The sequence below is a fragment of the Pygocentrus nattereri genome, chromosome 20 (assembly GCF_015220715.1).
Source record: "Pygocentrus nattereri isolate fPygNat1 chromosome 20, fPygNat1.pri, whole genome shotgun sequence".
In the NCBI taxonomy this organism is placed as follows: domain Eukaryota; kingdom Metazoa; phylum Chordata; class Actinopteri; order Characiformes; family Serrasalmidae; genus Pygocentrus; species Pygocentrus nattereri.
This window is the reverse complement of record NC_051230.1, coordinates 8,208,654-8,232,281: the sequence shown is the minus strand read 5'-3', so window position 1 is coordinate 8,232,281 and position 23,628 is coordinate 8,208,654. Positions and strand designations below refer to the sequence as shown.

Sequence of the window (23,628 nt, the reverse complement as noted above, 5' to 3'; positions counted from 1 at the left end):
GTAAGAGACTCAGACTACTGTACAGTGGTGCTGATAGGAACCAGGGGTCTCCATGTTTACAACACAATTACAGACATTTTATTTACTATACAAAACCAACAGTGAACCTGCACGTCTGCTGAGTTTTATATGTAATGTTGATGGTAAAATAGTCTGATAGAAGATGGTTTCTCTGGGGGCTATTTTGCCTTACAGTGCCCCACATGTCCCCCTCTGCCACAGATGGATTAAATACATTTTAAGCCAAATCTTTATCACAAAGCTACCATAAAACAACGTCTCAGACATCAGGCAGTGTTATTGTAAGCATTCCATGTAATAACTTTACATGTTAAAGACAAACACCACCTGTTTTGGCATCTTATTTCCTAAAACAGGGAACTTAACACATTTTTAAATACATTTGGAGGCCACTGTAAATTCAGATTATGTAATACCCACTATAATCCAGCCAATACGATCACTGGAGGTGGGGTTTGCCAGAATATAATGAATAAACGTAATTGTAACAGGTGTAGTGAATGATGTGGATATAGCTGCTGCTCTTCTTGCCTTAAAGTTCAGTTGATGCATACAACCCCAATTCCGATGAAGTTGGGACGTTGTGTAAAACATAAATAAAATGCCGCTTACTTGCAGAGATTTCTCCAGATTCTCTGAATCTTTTGATGATATTATGACTGTAGATGATGAAATCCCTAAATTCCTTGCAGTTGCACGTTGAGAAACGTTGTTCTTAAACTGTTGGACTATTTGCTCACGCAGTTGTTCACAAAGTGGTGAACCTCGCCCGTCCTTGCTTGTGAACGACAGAGCCTTTCAGGGATGCTCCCTTTATACCCAATCATGACACTCACCTGTTTCCAATTAACCTGTTCACCTGTGGAATGTTCCAAACAGGTGTTTTTAGAGCATTCCTCAACTTTCCCAGTCTTTTGTTGCCCCTGTCCCAACTTCTTTGGAACGTGTTGCAGGCATCAAATTCAAAATGAGTGAATATTTGCAACAAACAATAATGTTTATCTGTTTGAACATTAAATATCTTGTCTTTGTAGTGTATTCAGTTGAATATAGGTTGAAAAGGATTTGCAAATAATCATATTCTGTTTTTATTTGTTTTACACAACGTCCCAACTTCATTGGAATTGGGGTTGTATCATATGTAAACATTTGGGCTGGTCAAATGATTTTATAAGTCAAAATAAAAGGTTAACAGAACACACTTTGGCACACTTTAATGCACAATAACTGCTTATTTGCTGAATTTATCATACCCGGGCAAAAATAAAACAATGTGCCATGTGGAAAAGTTATGGCGCATTTCATATTTCAGTCTTTTTCAATATAACCTGGCATAGAAAGAGAAAAAGGACCAGTAAATAGATAAAAAAGGCCCATTCCCATTCCCTTGCCCCTACCACTTAGCCCTTAGCCCTCTGTTTTATGCATTCAATCTCAGGGGTAGTGTCCCCATAAGTTTACTGTTGAGATAGAGGGGCACGGTAAAGTATTAGGGCTACATGGCCCTCCAAACGGCTGCACAAGAGACCAAAGAATCCCACAAATGTATTCTCGCCATTAAAAAATATGATAATCATATTGTCTTAGTTTTAATGTCTTTTTAAGGTATTATGATCATTTACTTCATAACAAGTATTAGAAAAGCGTTAATAGCTTGCTAATGTCTTGGTAGCTAGTTAGATAAATTTCCCATTCCACCTTAAATAGTGCAGCAGTACCGACACCTGAAGCGCCAGAATGTACCTGCTGCTCCATTTAAGGTGGAACGGGAAAATTCGAACAAGAAGCTGGTGAATAGCTTAACTTCAGCTTCATATCACTGAAGAATCAGGGGTGGGTGACAATAAATAATCGTCCCCCCTCTTTGAAGACATAGGATGCCCTAAATGTAAGTAAAGCCCAGCAGTGAGGAGCTGAACTCTACCCACCTCTGCTGTCACAGCAGACTGGCAGGGTCACCTACAGAGCAGTGCTAATAGCCTGTTAATGAAGTGATGCCCTTTTTATTTGAGGCTTGTCCCATTTCATAGGGGAAGATTTCAACCACTACACTTCGTAACTTGGTCCCAAGGGGCAAGGGGACACTCAAAAAGGGGTAGGGGGTAAGACTTGGATTGGCACGTCTAGGTTAGTTCACTATAGAGCATGACAACTAAGAAAATCAGCCAAACGTCATCCGACTGGGGGTGTTCAAACTTTCACACACTGAATACTGCAGCAGGAAAACACTTTGTCGTATACAGAAGTAGCTTTATGAGAAGTTCAATGACTGGAGACCACAAACGTTGAGCTTCTCTTTTTGTTTATTGAGACCGATTCTCTTGTCTCTGGTGTCTACAACCATTTTCAAGCGTTCATCCTTGTGATCATATCACGTGACTACTTCCACAAGCCCTTGTTTACTAGTGTTTTACTTGTAAATATATTAGAAAAAATTACTTAATGTGACAATTTATGACTTAATATTAATATCCTCCCATAAGTGCATGAACATTGTGGTGGTGATTGAGGGAACGGATGCTCTCGTGTATCATTAGATGTGCAGCAGTGCAGATTAAGAAATTAAGATTGAGGGATGGGAGATTTGGGATTTGCAGAGCTCTGGTTAAAGATTGTCCCATAGTACTGATCTAGGACCAGGGCCTGTATTTAAAACAGAAATATATGTATTAGCAGTGGCAGTGTGGGATTAGACTCAGGTCACCAGGCAAAAGTGTTGAGCTGTAAATCATTCATCTGTTTCACAAACGCATTGAAGGGTTATGAGTGTTAAGTGCTCGTAACTGAAGCTCTCTTTGTAACAGTGAGGATAGTCTTAAAGCTACAAGCGTAAGAAATTCACTCCAACTCCGACAGCCTTCACACACCCAGCTGGTCCTTTCTGGATGTCAACTCAAGCTTTAAACATCATGGTTTAAGGTCCAGTCAGGTCTTAGACTGTGATGCGTTAAAGGAATAATCCAGCATTTTTCAGCTGAATGTCTGTTCGATGCATCGGTTATGTGCAGTTAATTACAACATACAAGAATTTCATCACATTTCTTTGTTCCTACAAAGGCTATTGGGCAGTTGCTGCATATTAACAGTAAACCTATATGCTAAACACATTTTTGCAGAACACTTGCTAATTTTTCTATGTATCAGTACATTAAGGAGTAAATCTACAGTGCTGTTCATAAGCCAGAGACCACCCTTCATTTATTTAAAGCCCATTAAGTGCACGTTATTCCTATTTCACCAGATATTACTGAGGAAGTCAGACATAAGATAATCTACAAGCATAAGGAAGGAGAAAATCAAAGGAAAATAGAGAAAAAAATGAGTTTTTGGCACTTCTAACAAATTTTGCAAGACCTGGTAGACCACCAATGCTGTCCCCATCAGATAAACAGCACTTAAAACCTTTATCATTGAGAGAGAGAGGAGAAAATCAAGCTCCGCTCCTGCTTCAGATCTGAAAACATCCACAGCCGTCCTTCCACTGTGAGAAGATAACTCAGTGCTATGGGTCTGAAAGGATGTATAGCTGTCAAGAAGCCCTCACTGAGAAAAGGAGGCAGACACAGAGAAACAAGAAGCTGCTGGTGTTCTGAGAACATTGGACCGACCACCACAGAAGCTGAAAATGCAACCTTCAAGCACTGAATTCTGGAGGTGTGTTCCTGTAAATTTCTTTCAAAGTCAGTCTCCTAAAAAAAGAGAACTGAGGCTGTAATGAAGGCAAAAGGTGGACACACTAACTACTGACAAATATAGATGTTTAGTGGTTGAGGTATCCGTTTTCCTCTTATCGCTGGGAAATGAACAGATAGTACTTATTGGCAATTAAATCACAAAAATGAAGGGTGGTCTCTGACTCTGGCACAATACTGTGTGTAATTTGTTCTTTCAGAGAAGGGACTAGTTTACTAGAGAGAAGAATTTGTGTGGCCTTTGTAACAAATTGCCAAAGTTTTTACTGTCTCCTGCTTGCACTGAAGCCACTGGACCCAGACTGATTTTGTTGCTCCAATGTTTAACGGTTTGAAAAGAACAGCTATGGTAGAACATTCTTTGTCTGGCTCATCCTAAAACATGTACTGTAACAGAGTGTAATGGATGTTCTACAGTTCACATTATATACTCATATTTCAAGTGCTTCAAGTGGGGTTTCTGTTCTTTTCTAAGCTGAAATATGCATATAGATGCAGAAGGCTGAAAATCACTGCAATGTTCCTTTAAGAGTGAAGCTTCCCCATCAAAATCTAACGCTTCAGGTGTGTAAAACCTGTCTTATATGAAGTCTGGCTTCAGATCAACAACATAGGACAACTTTTCCCAGATTGACATGAGCAGGGGAGTGGATCTGCCTAAAAGGAGATTGTGAGGGGTGCATTTAGCATTGATGTTGAAAGGGTGAGGGGCAATTTGTGTTCTAAGGAGCCATGGAGGCGTTTTGGCTGTGGTGGTCAGTGCCTGGCCCTGCAGGGTGCCCTGAGTTAGGGGTTTGCGTGTGGTAAAGCTCCAGCACGGCGCGCTGGGTCTCCACCGTGTCTTCTGGGTAACGAGTCTGGAGCTCCTCATTGGCAATGTAGTGTGTATCAGCAAACTCAGTGAAGTATCGGCCCACCTCAGGGTGGGCAATTTCCAACGGAGCAGAGTGAGGCTCCAGATTCTCTACAGAACAAAGCGGAAAGAGAGGTCACACAAATGTGTTAAAAGCAGCAAGTACGTTTTTGGTTTTTTGTGATGCCAAACAAGAACCACTCATGAACCACCTTCAAGCTGCATTATGGAAGATTTGACAACACATTACATGCAATGTCTACATGTCACATTCATAGCATCTTACATAAACACTTTATAACATGTTAATGAAGGTTTAACTCAACATTCATCAAGCACAAATGTTTCAGATGATATTAATATGGATTACGTCATTTTACTGAGATATTTTTCAAAATAAAAGTTAAAAAAAGATATATATTTCAAGAAAACTATATTATTTTCAGTAAAACGCCTCATTAATGGACAGCCAAACTAAAAATGACCTTGCTTTACCTCTTTGGTCATTAAGTGCTTTGACGCTTAGGCATGCCACCATACTAAAATTCAGACAAACGATTGTTCCTAAGCATAATTATGAGGAATTTACTGTTGATGTACTAAAGTGACATCCAACGCAACAAAAGCATAAGAAAAATAAGTAAAAGGAATAGAAAGTGCTTAAATGTCAAAGAACATAATGAGATAAAACAAAGTCATTTATTTAGTTGTTTACTGAAAATAATATACTTTATCCAAAAAAAAAAGACTTTTATTGTGAAAAATAACATATGGTCCATAATAATATGTAGATCATGTGTACATCATAAACGTTGATTTAAACATTTATTAACATGTCATGGTGTGATTATGCAAGATGTTATTGATGTGTTATGCAGACACCTTTCAGGTAAAGTGTTACCTAAGACTGGATTTTGCTTGGGTTGTTCTGACCATGTGACATGCAAGAAGGCCCAGCTCAATGTTTTGGTCTCAAATGCTAAAATCAACATTATAATGATGAAGATAAACTGACTCACTTAATTGAAATCCCCTCCTTGCTCCTACACTCTGTCAGCTCCACTTACTCTATAGGAGCACTTTGTAGTTCTACAATTACAGACTGTAGTCCATCTGTTGCTCTGCATACTTTAACCTCCTTCCTCCCTGTTCTTAGCCTTGTAGTTATGGTGGAAAACTGGAGATGCAAGCATCAAACACCAAATAACTACATTTGAGTTAAAGGTTTTCGTTGAGCCATTTCTTTTACAAAATCTGATGGGCTGAGTTGCGTTCGAAGCTGTAAAATACACAATATACTCACGACTTCACACGTCAGTTCTGTGTTAACTTCCCAGGATGATATAATCAAGAAATAATCACTGACGTTATGTTGCTTGGCAACCACTGCTACTGCCAAGGTGCAGTGACTGATATCAGTGCATTAAAAAGCAAATACAGCTTGATTATACTGTGACTTTGACTAACAGACACTTAGAAATGGTCCTTGTGTTCTTGCTGCCCACACAGTGTAATCTTGAGTGCAAGCCAATGGCCAACTGTTCTGTAAGGAGATGACCAGTGCAACCTCTAAGTCATATTAGGCATAAGATGAAGCACCCAGGCAGTGAGCTCAAATCACAAAGATGTGGGTATTACACAGACTGTGTCTGAGACGTGCTGTGTTCTTATAGTCTAACACAAAATGTGTTAATAGTGCCACCACAAAGAGTGTGCTGTTAATTACCCTCATTTTTAAGAGAGTCCAGAACAGTGGTTCTCAAGTGGTCTTCCCTCAGGAGCCATGTCAGTCCTTTATCATAAAACTGTGACCCAAAAGCAGTGTTTTGTTTCTACATGGTGCTTAAGCTTAGAAGGCTTTGTTCTTTCATTTGCTAAAAGTTTGGCACACAAAATACAAAGGAAAAAATACATTTCATTTAATTACTGTCCTGTTTTCATCTCCAGGTTATGATGAAAAAAGCTACCAAACTACTATGCAGGTCTAGTCACGTTTTTATAAGGTAATTTAATGTTCAGGGTAGGCCTATGAGTTAGATATTATGTTTGATATTATGCATATTTAATAATATGGTAAATCTATAATTGCAATCCTTGAGGACATTGACGATTCACAATATACACTCACCGGCCACTTTGTTCAGTTGCTTGTTAACACAAATAGCTAATCAGCCAATCACACGGCCGCAACTCACTGCATTTAGGCATGTAGAGGTGGACAAGACAACTTGCTGAAGTGCAGACCGAGCATCAGAACGGGGAAGAAAGGGGATTTAAGGGGCTTTGAATGTGGCGTGGCTGTTGGTGCCAGACAGGCTGGTCTGAGTATTTCAGAAACTGCTGATCTACTGGGATTTTCACGCTCAACCATCTCTAGGGTTTACAGAGAACGGTCCGAAAAAGAGGAAATATCCAGTGAGCGGTCAGTTGTGTGGATGAAAATGCCTTGTTGATGTGAGAGGTCAGAGGAGAATGGGCAGACTGGTTCCAGATGATAGAAAGGCAGCAGGAACTCAAATAACCAACCAAAATCTCTGAGGAACGTTTCCAACACCTTGTTGAAAGTCTGCCATGAAGAATTAAGGCAGTTCTGAAGGCAAAAGGGGATCCAACCTTTTACTTACTTTATGTAATAACTCTATGTACCTAATAAAGTGGCAGGTGAGTGTATATCATATGGATGTCTTGCTGTGTTAAAAGGGAATTCCATAAAATTTTCAAAATTTCAACATAATTAAATTGTGGCGATGTAAACAAAGTAGTCCAGAGCGGTTTAATGTGAAATGGTTCACTGTACAGAAACTTACTGCCTCAGATTTCTATACGGTAGTGGGTTGTGAACACAACTTTAGCCATTTAAACATAAAAATTAAATATTAAATTCTAAAATAACAGGTCAACCTACATGTGTCTTCGGAGTTTTTAGATGCAATGCTGATGGTAAAATGTTGGTGGACAATCACAAGGAAAAAGTTTTCTATGGGGACTAATTTGGCTTAGAATGCCCTGCATCTACACCCCCACCAGGAATGGATTAAAAATGATATCTTAGGCCAAAACGTTATATTAATACTATCCTAAAACAATGTCTTTAACATTAGCCAGCTATTTCATGCATTAACATTCTGTTAGGGAGCTTTGAGAGGCATTAGACTCTTCAGATGTCTGGTTCCTTTCACCACCACTGTGAACAATTCTGACTTACTCTTTTTTTTCTCTAAAACAGAGCATTTCACATCAGCTCACTCTGAATTAATCTTAACCACTTAGTTATGCAAAATCTTGAAATATTTGGTGCAATTCCCCCCAACAATCAAGGTTAGCACACGCCTCCTCAGTGCATATGAAACGTGAAAAGAGGAGAATGCTTGATACTTAGAGTCCCATCTGAAGCTTGTGCTCACCCTGCGCAGCATATCGGCAGGTGCCGTCCTGCACTAGGACATTGTAGAATGGCTGATTGGCACCGTTGGAGAGCTGATGGACTCTCATGGTGGTGATCCACTCCTGACTCATCGTGCATTTGGGATCCCATCCATAAATAACACAGTTATAACCTGACCTGCAGAGGGGAAGTGAAAATACTCATCAGACTTTGCTCAGAAGGGAACATCATTGGGTAATGATGGACGCTTAGACTTGTTTATGTGGTTTCAGACACCGTATGACACTGTTTTAAAGAAATGAACATTGCATGGCTAGAAACAGTATCAGCTGCCGTCTTATGCCTGAGTTCTATCATTTTTTATGGATACCAGTACATCATACAGTGTCAGATACTACACAAACAAGCAGGGGTGTGCAACATGGCAAAAACACAATTTAGGACATCTGATCAGTTGGAACTGGGGAAAAAAATAAACAAATAGTAGTGCTACATTTAGAAAAATACTATTAAACATATTTTTATTCAATATGTGGCATACCCTCAAACTTACAGTTGGTTAGTATTCTACAAATGCACCATGTCTCATCTGACCGAATACATCGAAGAGGAAAATCTGCGATTTTTTGCTAAACTACTGCCTTAATGCTCAGATTTCTACCTGAAATTTGACCAAATCAGTTAATACTACTTTTATGTTTGTATTACATATCATAAACCCATATGCTTCACATCTAGCATATATTATATTCCATTTAACTCCTTTAAATCTGCTTCCAGAGGAGTAGTGTTTGCATGCCCACATCATAAAGTTGATCAGCATGTGAAACTGGAGCTTACTGAGAGCTACTATTTTTCTATCACTGACTAAACGAAGCTCAGTGCTGCCTTTATTGTTAGAGGCAGACTGAGCATGTGAGGTCATTCAGAGGGCAATTTGAATCTGTAAGCGCTTCTCAGGAACAAATGAAGGTGTTTTAAAGGGCTCATATTCTTACAACATTTGCGTGGCTTCATGTCCCAAAATGTTTATTGCTTAAAACACTTAAATAGACTGTTTTTGTTTTGGTTCTGTTATGATTGGCTGCCCTGTATTGTGCTTCATTCAGAAAGGACTCAGGGCTGAAATACCCCTTAGCACTTGAATCCAGGTGGGGCTAAACTGCTGTCAGCTGAATGTCAGCTGTTATAGCTGCAAAGGGTGGGCCGACATAATATTAAACCCTATGGATTAAGAATGGGATCTCCCTCAAGTACATATGCGTGTGAAGGTAGACGAGCGAATACTTTTGGAAACATAGTGTATGTGACAAATACAGTGAGGTCATACATAATGATGTGCATTAGACTGTTTGGATAATGTACTTCAAATAGGACGAGTCGTATCGTGCTGTAATGTGGCGAGAGACAATAATATACACAAGTCAAACGCCCTACTTGTTCTGGATTAACTTGATGCAAAAAACATGACCCGTTAGAGTGAGTTGAGTGGGAAGCAGGTCATGTCGCAATAATAAAAATGCAGTGTGAATTTAAACTTAAAATTAATTTTATTTATCATTTTATATATGATGTTCACAGTCCTGAATTCCTGTGTCTTCTTTTTCTAAAGTTCTGTTTGTCACACAAAAAAAAATGTTTTGGTTGTTAAATCGTGTTTTTTACACATTAAAATAAATGTTAATCAAGTTACTAAACTGGGGGCAGTTGTGGGCTGGAGGTTAGGGAACTGGCCCTGTGACCGGAAGGTTGCCGGTTCGATCCCCAGTGCCGACAGTCCATGACTGAGGTGTCCTTGAGCAAGACACCTAACCCCCAATTGCTGCCCGGGCACCGTGGATAGGGCTGCCCACCGCTCCGGGCAAGTGTGCTCACTGCCCCCTAGTGTGTGTATGTGGTGTTTCACTTCATGGATGGGTTAAATGCGGAGGTGGAATTTCCCCATTTGTGGGATTAAAAAAAAGTATCACTTAATGAAGAACAGATCAAATGACAAAAAAAAGCTAGTTTTGTTTTGGCATCACATTGAGTGTGTTTACATGCACTTACTAATCCAAGAACTGCAGAAAATCTGATTTTGTCAGGAATCCGATCAACACGTTTATATGCACTTGAGATAATGAGGAAATTCCAGGTCTACACGAGTCAGACAGTAATCAGATTTCTGCTTTGCAACCAGCCAATGAACTCACAGAAGACAGCATGACAAAAATGTAATGTAAAACAAACTTCACGCTGCTGCTTTTTTTTTTTAAACATCACACCACTTTAGCTGAAAATATGAACATAAATTATCTAGAACATGAAGAGAATGCTGACAATGTAGAGGGTTTCACTGTCATTTCAAGTGTTTTGCTGCATCTCACAGCAACACTGCTTGAATATTTGTGATACAGCAGTCTGTTCTCTCCCATGCACAGACTGAGAAATCCCAAAGAAATCAGAGTAAGAGTTTAAATGCAGTGAGGAATCTGATTACTGAGCTAAAACCCATCTCTTTATTGGGTTTATTGGAGTGATCAAACGCTCATTCGGTGATAAAACGACCCTTAGTTGATAGTAATGCTAATAAAGTGCATGTGGAATCTCATTATTACTGCACTACTGTACAATTTGTATCGTAACTACAGAACACTGCACACTGGCTTTTCTTACTGTGATACTGTGAACTGCCAATATTTTAAGCATTTATTGTGTATTTCCTATTTTGTAATTTCTTTACATTCTTGTATGTGTATAATGACAAACTTGACTATCTTTAGAATAAATTGAATAAGGTGGACAAGGTGATCCTGTCAATCCCCTCTAAAAAAAGAATGTGGCCAGCTCAGTCCTTTGGGTAAAAATAAATAGATCCAAAACTGAACTCTGCTGTTCTGAGGTGCTGCGCATTTTCACCTCCTCACGGCTCTATGGGGTGAATTCTGGCAGAACATGCATCTTTGCATTTTTGAACAGGGCTTTGGCTCAGAACGCTCTCAGGAGGCATATTCAAATGAGAACTAACTGGAACTGTTTTTCTCATAGTCTGGAACATGAAGTATCTAATGACAGTTATACGGGAATCTCCACTGATTATCACTCTTACACAAACAAACACACACCTCTTGTGTTTCATGACGAGGCCTACAGAGTACTGCACTTGGCTGTGTTCAGGGGCGCTGCGTCGCTTCACCTCCGGTTCTATGGGGTGTCTTTTATGCTGGATGTGCTCCAGAGTGTGCTGCACCAGATAGCCAACAGCTCCATGCTGAGAGGGGTCCAATGCCTGAATATGCTGCAGAATATCCAGCACCTAAGAGATTCAGAGATAGATAGATAGATAGATAGTTTTATGTATAATTTATGTATTACTGCTTAATAAAATTATGAAGTAATTAAGTAAAGCATTACTTAAAGTAATTAAAACATCATTAAAGCCTAATCATTATTAATAAATGCATTTTAAGCCATTCATAAATGCTTTATAAATCATCTTTAATAACTACTGTGTAACTAATATGTTATAACTAATAAGTTACGTGGTTATGATCAAGACTTGAACTGTGAGCCCTTTTCCAATGTATTGAAAGTATAGAGCAGAGGTCACTAATAGGTGGACTGCGTTCTGAGTTTGGACCCAGACTCTGTCCTATGCGGACCTAAACCTATAACCGATAAACTATCGATAATCATTTCATTTTGACGGGGTGGTGCTGTTTTAAGCAGCGTGACTTTCCAGCCTTCACGGCAGCTTTAGCGGCCCTGGAAACTCGGACCAATCGCATGCGTTGTAAATATCACACGTGACGCTATTCAGTCAATCAGATCTGTGCATTAGGATGAGCTCTGAGACTCGAGTGAGTGACGCCACACAGGAGAGGGACGAGGCAAGAAACAGCAGTCAGAGAAGAAAGTGAGTCAGAGGGACTTACTTAACATGGTGTGATCTAAAAAGAGAAAACTGAGAATATTGTTGAAATTTGACTGAATTGTACTTGATTTAACATTCAGTTGTTGACTGTATAAGATGTTGATATACCTACTAGGCTACTTCAGTACAGCACATGGCACTGAGTTAGACATGATGTTCCAGACCTTTGCTTGAGGAAATTTTCTCTAACTGGACCTTACTGAATTTTAATTAAAGACCCGTGGTGTCGAGCATTAATTTACATAAATACAACATTCAAATTGGACAAAAAAATTGCAATTTAATTTAGTGTCTCAAGTTTTCCTTGGCCTGTGTTTCCTTGATTTTGAAAGCTAAATTAACTTCCAATGCCATCCTCTTTTACTGTAATCATCTAAGAACCACAGTATTTCAAATAAAACTATTTTTAATCCTCTGTATTGAGTTGTACAAAGCTCTCAAAGGAAAGCCACTTGGCTATGGCAGTGAGGACAGTGCTAACCTTCTCAGGCCAGATGCCCAAGTGGAAGTAAAGTCGAGCCTGGAGCAGCAGATACTGGACATTATCAGGGTCAATGGTGAGGTAGAGATCCAGAGAGTCCCTCAGCAACTGATATGACTTCTCATTGCCTTCACTGTATAAAACAAACATTCAGACCGAGTCAGTACCAGACGCTTTCACAGCCTGATTAGCTGAAAATCAGCCTTCTTGGCTGAAGCCTTCCACAAAGTCAGTGAAACTAAAGGCACACAATAAGAGTGTGAAAGCTATGACTCTATGGTGGGAAAAAACTGTAGAAAAGCATGTAGCATAACTAAAAACAATAGCCTGAATTTTAAAATCCAACACCAAACGTCTTGGCTGATGAATAAGATTAGAATTGAATTGTAAAATCCTCTGTAGAGTAATTAGTATTAGATTTGGGATTTGGTAATAAATAAATCAGTGTAATCAGCTTTACTAAAGCAGAGAAGACCTCAAACTCTACATCTACATCTGCCAAGTCTCATCTTCAAATAAAGGGGAATTCCACTAATTTTTGAAACTACAATTAAATTAAGATTTAAAGAAAGTCATTCAGAGCGGTTTGATATATAAAATACTCCACTCTAGAAACACTGGTCACGTCAGAACTGTTCACACAGGTGGTGACTGGAACCATTTAAAGAGTTTAATGCCTCTAAAAGGTCTCTCACAGAAAGCTATCACATAACGTGGTTATGAAAATGGGTGCCGATGCCTGAGACACTGTTTTATGAAAGTTTTAAGCTAAAATTTTGGTGTGAAACTTGTATTTGATATATTATTTATACGCCAAGCATTTCAAAATAGTGTGTAGTAAATGGCAATATTTGTATTGTAGACATCAGCTTCCCATCACCACCACTGTAAAGAAATGGGAGCTGCTCACTCTACCACACCATTTCACATCAAACTACTCAGAATGACTTTGTTTAAACGACTGAATTAAGAGATAATTTACGGAATTCCCCTTTAACGTCTGAAATGTTGAAGTAACATCTACAGTATGACTTCACACAACAGTTCCTCCAGGGATTCTTGTGTAACTACTGATTAAAGAGCAGTTAATGGAAATCTACATGTTCACTTGACACCAACAGATTGCACTGCAGCAATACTATACGTGCAGTGCTACTGACTGCTGATTATTTTTGTATACATCCAGTAACCGTGAGCTCACCATGCGCATCTGTGATAGACACAGAGCGAGAGACACTCACCCTCTCTTGCCGATGTTGAGCAGGTTGCCCACCATCCTCAGCAGCAGCTCGTTGGTGCTGATGGAGCTGTAATAGTCTGCTGTCACCTGCTGACGGATCAGGTACTCACACTCTTTAGCAGTCAGCTGCTTCCCCTTCCCAAACGCATCGATGTAAACGTAGTCGTAGATATCGTCACTACTGCACAGCATATATGAGAGCAAAGAATGTTTATGTATGTATGTATATATGTGTGTATGCATGCATACATTTTTAAAATGGCATCATTCACTATTATTATAAAATGTATTTCTTTATATTTTTCATTATTAAGAATATGGTATATGTTCTACAACCATTTGAAAAACAAATGTACAACTATTTGACTCAAATACAAAAGCAGTGTTTCCACTATATATAATTTGCAGAGTTGAGTCGAAACCACCGCTGCTGGAAAAATCCTAGAGGAAAAACTGTGAGAGTAATAATTGAACATTAGAACATTAAAGCTTGGCTTTATTGAACAAATCTGATTTAACCCTTTTTCACAGTAGCCATAAAATGCGATTTCAGTGTGTTTTGGATGTCCCTCAGTACAGCCTTGAATTTTAATACCTAAGAATAGAAAGTTTTTACATATTTCCATTACATTTTAAATATATTTTGAATTAAACTACTTTATTTGATTATATCAATAAAAATGTCTGAGTCGATTTCCTTTCCATAGGCAGAATGGCCACTAAGAAGCCTGGAGAGAAAGAGGTTAAACTTTCCTTCACTGTGTTTTTTCATTAGTGCGGCAGCGCACGCTCCACTTTCATCACAGCAGGTATCAGTGAATCACCGGTATCAGCATCAATGCATCCCTAGATACTAATTTTCAAACATTTTGTAGAAAAATAAGGTACTGTAGGTGATTACATAAAACTGGGAAAGCTTTATACCAGCAAGAATAAACTTTAAACAACAGTAATATCCAGAATGCCTCATATTGGAAAAGCAGTGATTACATCCATAGCTGATATTCATAGTTACTTTATCTAAGAAAGAAAAAAAAAACTATAAATAAATAATTTGTTTATATCTGAATAACGTTTACAATCCATTAAGTGTGTTATAACTTCTCAAATGCCATAAATTGTGAATAAACTATTGGTTTATGTTTTGGTGTCTAGTTTATAACATTTAAACCTGCACTGTATTAGTTATTAGTGAGCAACAGTCATGAAAAGTGATTGCAAACTTTTGAACCTGTAGTGTATATTTGGGGTTGATTTTGGGCCAAACCATCACTTTAACAGTAATCTGTATTGGTGACATTGCTATCAGAAGGTCTTCCAAGGGTAAACCTACAATAACAATGTCCTAAACAGATCATAAATAATGAATACTGGGTCTAAATACCCACCTGGCCTGGCGCTGGCACCAACGTAACAGGAAATGGTTGGGGAAGTTGACTGGCTCCAGGAGGACACCCATCTTCCTGGCCAGCATCATATACAACACAGAGAGGCTGATGGGAATGCCCGTCCGCCGCAGTAGCACCTAACCAGAAGGTGGAAATAGATTTCAATAACATTATTTGAATACTTTTACGGAATATAGGCACAAACATAAAGGGGACTCAAACTGGTACAACATATGCAGAATGTATAGAAAGAGCTCTTATAAACCAGCAGTGAGATGAATGGTGAACGTCATGTACGTACCTGATGTATGTAAGAGTTGAGTGGATTGTAATAGTCGCATTCATTGCCCTTATACTGAAGCTGGTCATACAAAACTGCATTGAGGGCACAGATGACTTGCCTCTGAAGCTCAAAGTCTTCCAACACCATGCAATCACCTACAGAACATGACGTTAAGGTAAAATAAGTACAGTCACTACTATTACTGACATTAATAGATTTATGAAAATTGCACCGGAGTATCTGATCTACCTTGGCCCGTTCTCAGACTTGGATGAGAGGCGTTTTTCACTCTTAGATACTTTTTCACCTTCTCTGTGATGTCGTTTAGTTGGGCGGATATACTTTCAAGGGTAACATCAGCCAGAGGGTTACAATACTGATCGACTAAAACAGCACCTTCAAAACAGAATCATACAGGAAACGATTAAAATAATAAATCATGATTATTTACATGTTTCTCCATTTAAACGGCGATTCATTTTGTTATAGATATGCGAGCGGACAAAAGAAACTTCAGTTTCCACCACTGACGTCCAGAGAGAGCAACAGCGGCTGAATGTTTCAATGAGCATATATATCATATCTATCATATATGCAGTCAACAGAGCCTGACGCTCTTGTTCGTACAGCTCACGGATTCTTGTTACAGGGGAAGGTCTCGAGGGGACCTGTGGCCGGATTCACGAAAGTGTCTTAAGAAAGAAAACCTCCTTAAAAGTGATTTTCTTAACTTCACTCTTAAGAAAAATGTACAAGCAACTGTTATCCTTCAAATAACTTCTTAAGAATGAGCTTATTTTTCTTTCTTTAACCATTTCCTTAAAAATAAGAACAAGTGTTATTTTGGAAAATATTATTTTGTTATGTTTACTTAATCTTACGACAGCCTCGTGCTTGGTCACAGGTAAGCATCTAAACTGATCACGGACGCTGCCTCTGCTGCTCCTCCTGCCCATCCTTGTCCATCAACCCCCAGTTATCATATTTTCCAATGAGGATTTTTTTCCTGCTGGCTATTTCTTCCACCATTACCTCTAGTTGCTTGGTTTGATGTTTTTCCCCCATTTTGCTCCTCTGAGCAGATTAAACTAAATAACAGAAAAAAAAACTGTTAATACAAAATCAAACTGTATCTTGTGTCGTTTAAGGTACGCGATAAAATGCAACACAGCATACACAAAAAAGAAATGGAGATGGAACATCATAAGAAAATAATTAAGATTATCTTAAGGGAATATTTGAGAACTTCTTAGGGTTTTTCAAGAACTGCACTGAAGAACATTCTTATGAACTTATTAGTGTTTGTCTTGAGAACCTTCGCAATTTTTTTCTTAAGACAGCTTTCGTGAATCCAGTCTCTGGAACTTTGTTGCTTGTTGATTTATCCATATGCATCCTGAGAGCACTGTCCAGTGTAGCCTGCTGAGGTGCTGAGGGTACCACTTTACAAGCCATTTAAAAGCTGTATGCAAATGAGAGCGCCACAATCGCAGACGCTATCATAGCAACATGCAGCAATCTGCAGCTGGGCTTCAGCCTAGAACTACACTCTTAGAAAAAAAAAAAAAAAAGGTACGCCACCGTCACTGGGGCAGTACCCTTCTGGTCACTGGGCTGGTACCCTCAGGGGTACATCTCAATACCTTTAGACAGGGAACATATCTGTACCATAAACCACTGAAATTAAATTTTCTGAGCTGTACTGACTCCACACACCCTGCCTCGCCTCCAGGCTTTTTATTAAATGGTTCTGTTTGAAAAGTTTTATTAGTTTATAAAAAGATACAAATATCTACTTTTCCACTGGGAAAAACTTATTTAAGGTGCACAATTGGACCTTAAAACTGCTGTTGCACCTTTCAGGGAACGTTTACACTGTTTATACCTTGATGAACGAATTGTACCTGCATGGTACCTTTATTTTTAAAAGTGTATTACGGACAAACATAAGAAACAACAGCTGCTACTATTTTTTTTAGCTATGTAACAACATATTTTTGTCCACTGTTATACATAAGAGTCTGTCATACAGTGTGAGAAACTACCCAACAGCTTCACGCAGTTTGAGGGAAGTATGTGATGATGTAGGCATGCAATATGGACAGTGCTAACTGGTGGAGTATAAGCTTCCATTATTATTAGTTATATTTGTCTATATTTCCCCGAGCAAAGCTAAAATTTCAAAAAATTACTTGCCTTATTGACTGAACACCAAAATTACTTGCCTTATTGACTGCATTTGGGGGAAAACGTGCAAACGTGTAGTTCAATGAACTACTTCTTTAAAGTGAGCCCATATGGATGAGAAATATATGTACATATTTTTTGGGAATAATATAAATATATGTGCAGCATATGTGATAAAAATGCACTAAATCATTTAACTGTGCCATTTTTAATAATTAAATGTGTGAATATATACACGTCAATATATTGAAATACATGTGCATTGTAGACATGTTTTGTAATACCTACATACATACATTTACAACCTTGACACATTTTTAAAAATATATGTAAATATATTTCCTTTACATATGGGAAAATTGGGAATAAACATAAACATGCAACTGATTTTTGCTTTATAATTGTCTTACCGTACATAACTTTGTCTTTGTTTCACGGTTGGATGCTGGTAGCTAAATCCTTCTCAGAAATGTTGAAAGAGTAAAAGGAAAAAAAAATGCAAATATCACCGAATTATGCAAAATGTTCACCTTCCAGGGCGGACTGCTCTCCTGGAGGACGCTCCAGAAAGGCCTTCAGATTTCTTAAGATGTTCTGTTGGCGAAGGAAGTATAGGATTTTCTTTGCATAGTACTTCAGTGTCAAGCTTTTTCTAAACGAGAGACAGAGATAAACAGAGGCTTGTGAAGATTTTGAAGCGTGAAAAGAAAAAAAAGGTGTCTAAACCCCCCCCAACCCCCCCCAACCAAACAAACAAACGCAGTTCTGACCTTCTGTCCGAGTTGAGGATGGAAAGGAGCTCATCTTCACAGAAATGTTCAGGGGCACCCAGGGACTCGATCTCTGTAAAGCTGTCCCCCAAAACCTGGCCAACGCAAGGCTGAGTTACAGACCTTTAGGTTAGTGCTTAAAAAGCAGCCACGACCCACTTACCTTACCAAACTACCAGCTTCTCAACTGTGCATTAAAGTGATAATTCAGCACAAAATTACTTTTCCTCTTACCCCAAATTCAGTCAGTTAGACGGGATTTTTTTGTGTCTGTTTTCAGGAGCTACGAGGCTAATGTAGCTAACAAAGAGTGAAAGCTTATGTATAGAAATTAGCATTATGCTAACTACACACCTGCCTCAAATTGTGTTGTTAAGCAATCTCTAATAGACTTTCTGTGGTTTCCGACAGCGTATGACACACGTATCTATTTAAAAGTGTGACCGAAATCAAGCTTCAAGTTGTGAAATCAAGCTTCAAGTTCAACTATGACAGAATGTGTGCTAATAGCTAAAGCTAATGCATAAGCTCACTGAGAGCTGAGCGTATAAGCTTCCGTTACACCTTAGCGTCACTCTTGACCGACTGATTACATTCAGTGTAAGAGGAACGTTGTATGAATTCATTCTTCAGTTTAAAGTAGAATTCTGCATTTTTTTCTAAACTGTCTGCTTAATTCAGATGTAAAAGTCATTTGATGTGAAATTGGACGGAATTCATTGTAAAGAAGCTGATTTCTTTACAATGGTGGTGATAAGAACCAGGTGTCATGTTTTATTTCCTACCCAAAATGACCAGTGAAACTGCACGCGTTTACGTTTTTTAATATGTGATGTTGATAATAGTAAACTAGTGTTAAATCTGGGGAAAAAAAAAAATCTTTAAGGACTTTTTGCCTCACAATGCCCTGCACGCACCTGTCTGCTATGAACAGATTTCAAACATACATTTTAGGCCAAAAACAATGTCTCAGGCTTTTGGAACCACTGTGTGTAATGGCTTATGTAAAGGAACGTTTAGAGGCATTAAACTCTTCAGATGTCTGGTTCCCTTCACCACCACTGTGAACGCTTCTGACTGTAAGTTGCTCTAGAACAGAGCGTTCCACATTAGACCACTCTGGATGACTTTGTTTACATCTTACAATAGAATTAGGCAGAAATTCTGGAAAAATGAGTGGAATTCCCCTTCAATGTAGCAATGGTTACACTCGCAATACATTCATTCTTAATATAGCGCTGCTGTTGGAAGAAAACCTCGTATCTCCATAACGGTAACTTTACAGGAGAGGGAAAAAAAACCTACTTTACTTTTAATGTAAGTCAATGGAACCAGACGTCTTTCCAAGTCATTTTGCATTTCTTTTAGTCCATTCATCATGAAATTTACACACAATGTAAAGACTAGCAGGCGTTTTCAAATGATGTAAAACACTGAAAAACGGAGATACGAGGTTTTGATCCGACAACAGCGATATGTTCCTTTAAACCATGATATCCTCTAAGACTATGGCAGGCCTGCTACTGGCATGCCATTCTCTTTCAAGGTCACTTACAACTTCTGTGAAGAATCTCTTGGAGATTGACACGACTGTTCTTTGGATCTGTAAACACACCATGTGTCTGGTCCTGTATTCTTTTTGCCAGTCGTAGGACTCATTCTGCCGGTAGAGCTTCTGCAGCCTAGGCCACCTGGAAATAAACACACAAATACAAGGCAGTCCTGTTACTTATCCTCATTCCTAAAAATAACACGAATACAGACCAAACAGAAAAGAACTGCTTGAACTTCAAAGAACTGTGGCTGGTTTCAGACTTCCATTCCTCACTCTCACAACTCCATCATTTACATATTAGTCCCACAGCAGTTAAAGTCAAGAATAATGTCTTAAAATGAATAACTAATAATAAGAATACAAGTTTAAGGTGGCCACAGATATGAATCACTTTCTGCTTAGACACATATTACACAGCTTTGTAGATACACTGCCCCACTGAAATTTGTCCTCTGGATGTTTTCTGGGAAGCCTCAGCCTTTAAGATTAGTGTTAGGGTAAAATGTATGACAACTTGTACAAAGAAGACTGCCTTGTTTACAGCTGCCTCATAATCCATTACAAATGCAACTTGGCAGATGTTGGCTGTTGGGAAAAGGCACTGTCACCAGATTATTTAAGAATTCAATAGGTCATTCAAGGCCAACCATCTCTCTTAGAGCTTGGTCACTGTGGCCCAATTTCTCAGACCCAGGCTAAACCTGAATGGGACCAAAAGGGATTTTTAATTGTGAAACACTCTTGGCACTGCAGGTCAGATTAGGCTTAATCCATGTCCATGCAACCTGCCCTACAAGGCACAAATTTAGCCACAATTAAAAACAATAAGCAGCACGTAATGAATAATAAGTCGCTATAAGTACAACAATAGTGTCACTGATTAGTAGGTCAAATTTGGTACACTCACTGGCCGCTATTGGGGGCACCTACTCTGCATCTGTCCTTTTTATCAGACCCACGTACAGTATAGGGGCACAATATGCGGGCACTTTGTTGTTCTGCAGTTACAGCCTGTAGTCTATTTGTTAGCCTCCTTTTCACCCCATCCATCAATGGTCAGGACTCCCACTAGGCACATGTCATTTGGGTGGTGGATCATTCTCATCATTTAAAGTGGACGACAATGACGGTAACCTTATGTACTAAGTAAGTAAGTGATCATTTTTAATCCCACAAACGGGGAAATTCTTGAGGTGAAACACCACATAAACACTAGTGAATACACACACACTAGGGGGCAGTGAGCAGACTTGCCCAGAGCGGTGGGCAGCCCTATCCACGGCGCCCGGGGAGCAATTGGGGGTTAGGTGTCTTGCTCAAGGACACCTCAGTCATGGACTGTCGGCACTGGGGATCGAACCGGTCACTTCTGGTCACAGGGCCAGTTCCCTAACCTCCAGCCCACGACTGCCCTAAGTAGTACACACACATTAAAATTTAACTAATTCGAGCCAAAGTCATTGACCAGCACGAAGCTGAAGCCAGCTTCTTTCTCTAATTTCCCCGTTCCACCTTAAATGGTGCCGCCGCTACTTTCTAGCTTCTGAGGCTTCGGCAGTCTGAGGCGTCAGAAATGCTGCACTATTTAAGGTGGAACGGGAAAATTCACACAAGAAGCTGGCGAATAGGAAGCCAACTTCAGCCTCAAGTCACCAGCCGCGCTTGCGGCGCAAGAGGAAAGCGTCAGATGTTATTTGATGTGTAAAGTGTCGCTGGACAGTTTAAAACATGTACATTAGACTATAAAACTCAAACGACCGGCTGGATGCGCTGTCTTAACCTGAGTTTGTACTGGTGGCTCCAGACCTTCCCGCTGCCGTCACACACGTCGTGTAGCCGCCTGCAGCAGCAGGACACGTTGGAAATGTCGATGTGGTTCAAGACGGGGAAGCACAGAATGTACTCTAACACTTCCGTGGGTAAGTCGGTGAGTCTTTTGCCCCGCGTTTCCGAGCTTTTCCCATTCGCTCCCGAAAACCGCTCTCCGTTGCAAGGCGTCGCCATCTTTTCTGTTTACTCCAATGACATCATCGCAGATGACACGCCCCGTCTACCAGGGGCCACGCCCCGTTCTGGCGCAGGGGGCGGGGAAAGCTCTGACGCTGTGAGTTTTCACTGGTGCTGATGTGAAAAAACAACGTTCGCTCGCTTAACGCTTATATAACGTTTACACCGCTCAAGTGCCTGGAGCGTCGTTGTTATTAATTAATAGTCGGGCTCATTGTATGCCACGTGAGCCAAATAAATAAATAAATAAATAAATACAGATAGACAGATTCGGGTAAGATGTTAAAAGTCACTGTCCTTTCACACCTTGTTCATGATTCGCTTCACAAAAAAACAAACAAACAAAAAAAAAAACAAAACAAACCAACAACAAAAAAAAAACAAAAACAAATGAACAAAATAGCAAAAAAAAACCCAAAACAAAACAAACAAACAAACAAACAAAAAAACAAAACGACTAAATAGCAAAAAAAAGCTAAATAATTATACTAAATATAATATAATTAAAATGATCATGGCTGTATGTCTGATTCAGGTTAAACGCTGGTTGAACTGACTTTTCTCAAACAAAACGAACAAGCAAAAAATAAACGGCTAATAATAAATGAATAAAAATTGCTCACACTTTTGGTTAAACACCGTGTAATGTGTAGTACAAAGCTACGGAAAAAAATAAATCTGTTCATTGGGTAAATGCATACATACATAATTAAAAACACGAAAACAGGCAGTTGTAAGTTCATTTATTTATCTATTTATTTATGTATTTATTCATTCATACATTCATTCATTCGTTCATTCATTTTGTCACATTTTATCCCTTACAATATTATTAGCAGTGTCCTAATAAAATGGACACTGTATTAAGAAAGCATGAGGAATCCAATAATTAAGGGTTAAGCAATAATCATAAGCGTCCAACAACGACAGGTATTTGTTCAGTCATGCGCTTATGCGCCTTTCTTTTAGGTGCGTTGATATGATTTCTAATCCCGGTGATTGCACTGCGCATCCGTCGCGCCGGTTGATGTGCACGAACACGAGCGCTGCTGCCCGGCTTTCACGGCATGAGGAAGAAAATCCGCTGAAGAGCTGTTTAAAACCAGCAGACGCGGACCTGGTCCGCTCGCCCTGACAGTCCAGCCGCGAGAGGAATATTCATATCTGGGTTTTCCTTTTTTTACAGGGTCTGTTTGTCGAAAACCGATGGATTATGGCGCTTCTCCATGAAGCGCGGACTGTAGAAGCTGGAGTTTGGGGGTTAACGTTAGGTTAGCTCTCAGGCTAACAACTAGCTAACTAGTGTTTACAGTAAAGCCGGAGTTTCTCTCCTCCAGTTTTAGAGAAACATCAGAGAAAACCATACAACTGTGACTATTTTGGCACTGTATAGGCATTGCAGTCTATAGGTAGCTAATATCAGCAGTTTGAAGAAGGTTAATTGCTTTTGTTAACGTTTTGTAGCTATAGTAGCAGCCAGGCTAAGCTAACCGACTCTAACTGTACATTAGGTTTGATATTTTAGTTAACTAAGTTGTATTATCACTTACATTCCTTCATCTCTTATACAAACAATGCGGTTTTATAGTTACATGAAGTGTAAAAGTAGTTACTACGAAAAAGACTGAGAGCAGGTGTAACTTAGTCTGGTCTAGTGTCCTTTACTGTCTCTTACTGGCTCAGTTTCGGTTCCTGTGGTTGTAATATTGTAATATAATGTAAAATTCCTGCTTGTTGTCTGTATTAGGAGTTTGGTTTGTGGTGTTGTGTTGGTTGATAGCCCTACACTGGGGGGAAAATGCAGTTTCTGACTACCAGGCCAGTGGACTGTGTGCTCTGGTGCAGAAAGTGCC

General features: G+C 39.3%; 2 protein-coding genes across 3 annotated transcripts in view; one reads left to right on the top strand and one right to left on the bottom strand.

The window, feature by feature from the left end:
* Nucleotides 1-3,526: 3,526 nt before the first annotated feature.
* On the bottom strand, nucleotides 3,527-21,779 carry fbxo21 (F-box protein 21). 2 transcript variants are annotated; one of them, XM_017705053.2, is made up of 12 exons: nucleotides 21,549-21,779; nucleotides 19,769-19,904; nucleotides 18,214-18,323; nucleotides 17,974-18,095; nucleotides 15,506-15,652; nucleotides 15,275-15,411; nucleotides 14,974-15,110; nucleotides 13,587-13,766; nucleotides 12,346-12,478; nucleotides 11,056-11,246; nucleotides 7,971-8,128; nucleotides 3,527-4,677 (listed from the first exon to the last, which is right to left on the bottom strand). In XM_017705053.2, the coding sequence occupies exons 1-12, from the start codon at nucleotides 21,770-21,772 to the stop codon at nucleotides 4,436-4,438; spliced, it is 1,917 nt and encodes a 638-aa protein (XP_017560542.2). In that variant the 5' UTR covers nucleotides 21,773-21,779; the 3' UTR covers nucleotides 3,527-4,435. The 2 variants fall into 2 exon arrangements, with proteins under 2 accessions (XP_017560542.2, XP_017560543.2); XM_017705054.2 differs by having other exon boundaries at nucleotides 18,214-18,308.
* A 1,074-nt stretch (nucleotides 21,780-22,853) lies between these two features.
* nf2a (neurofibromin 2a (merlin)) overlaps nucleotides 22,854-23,628 on the top strand; it is a 69,268-nt gene continuing 68,493 nt past the window's right edge. The window contains exon 1 of the mRNA XM_017705052.2: nucleotides 22,854-23,628. This exon is cut by the window's right edge and continues 191 nt beyond it. The gene's annotated coding sequence lies outside the window, so the exon portion shown is untranslated.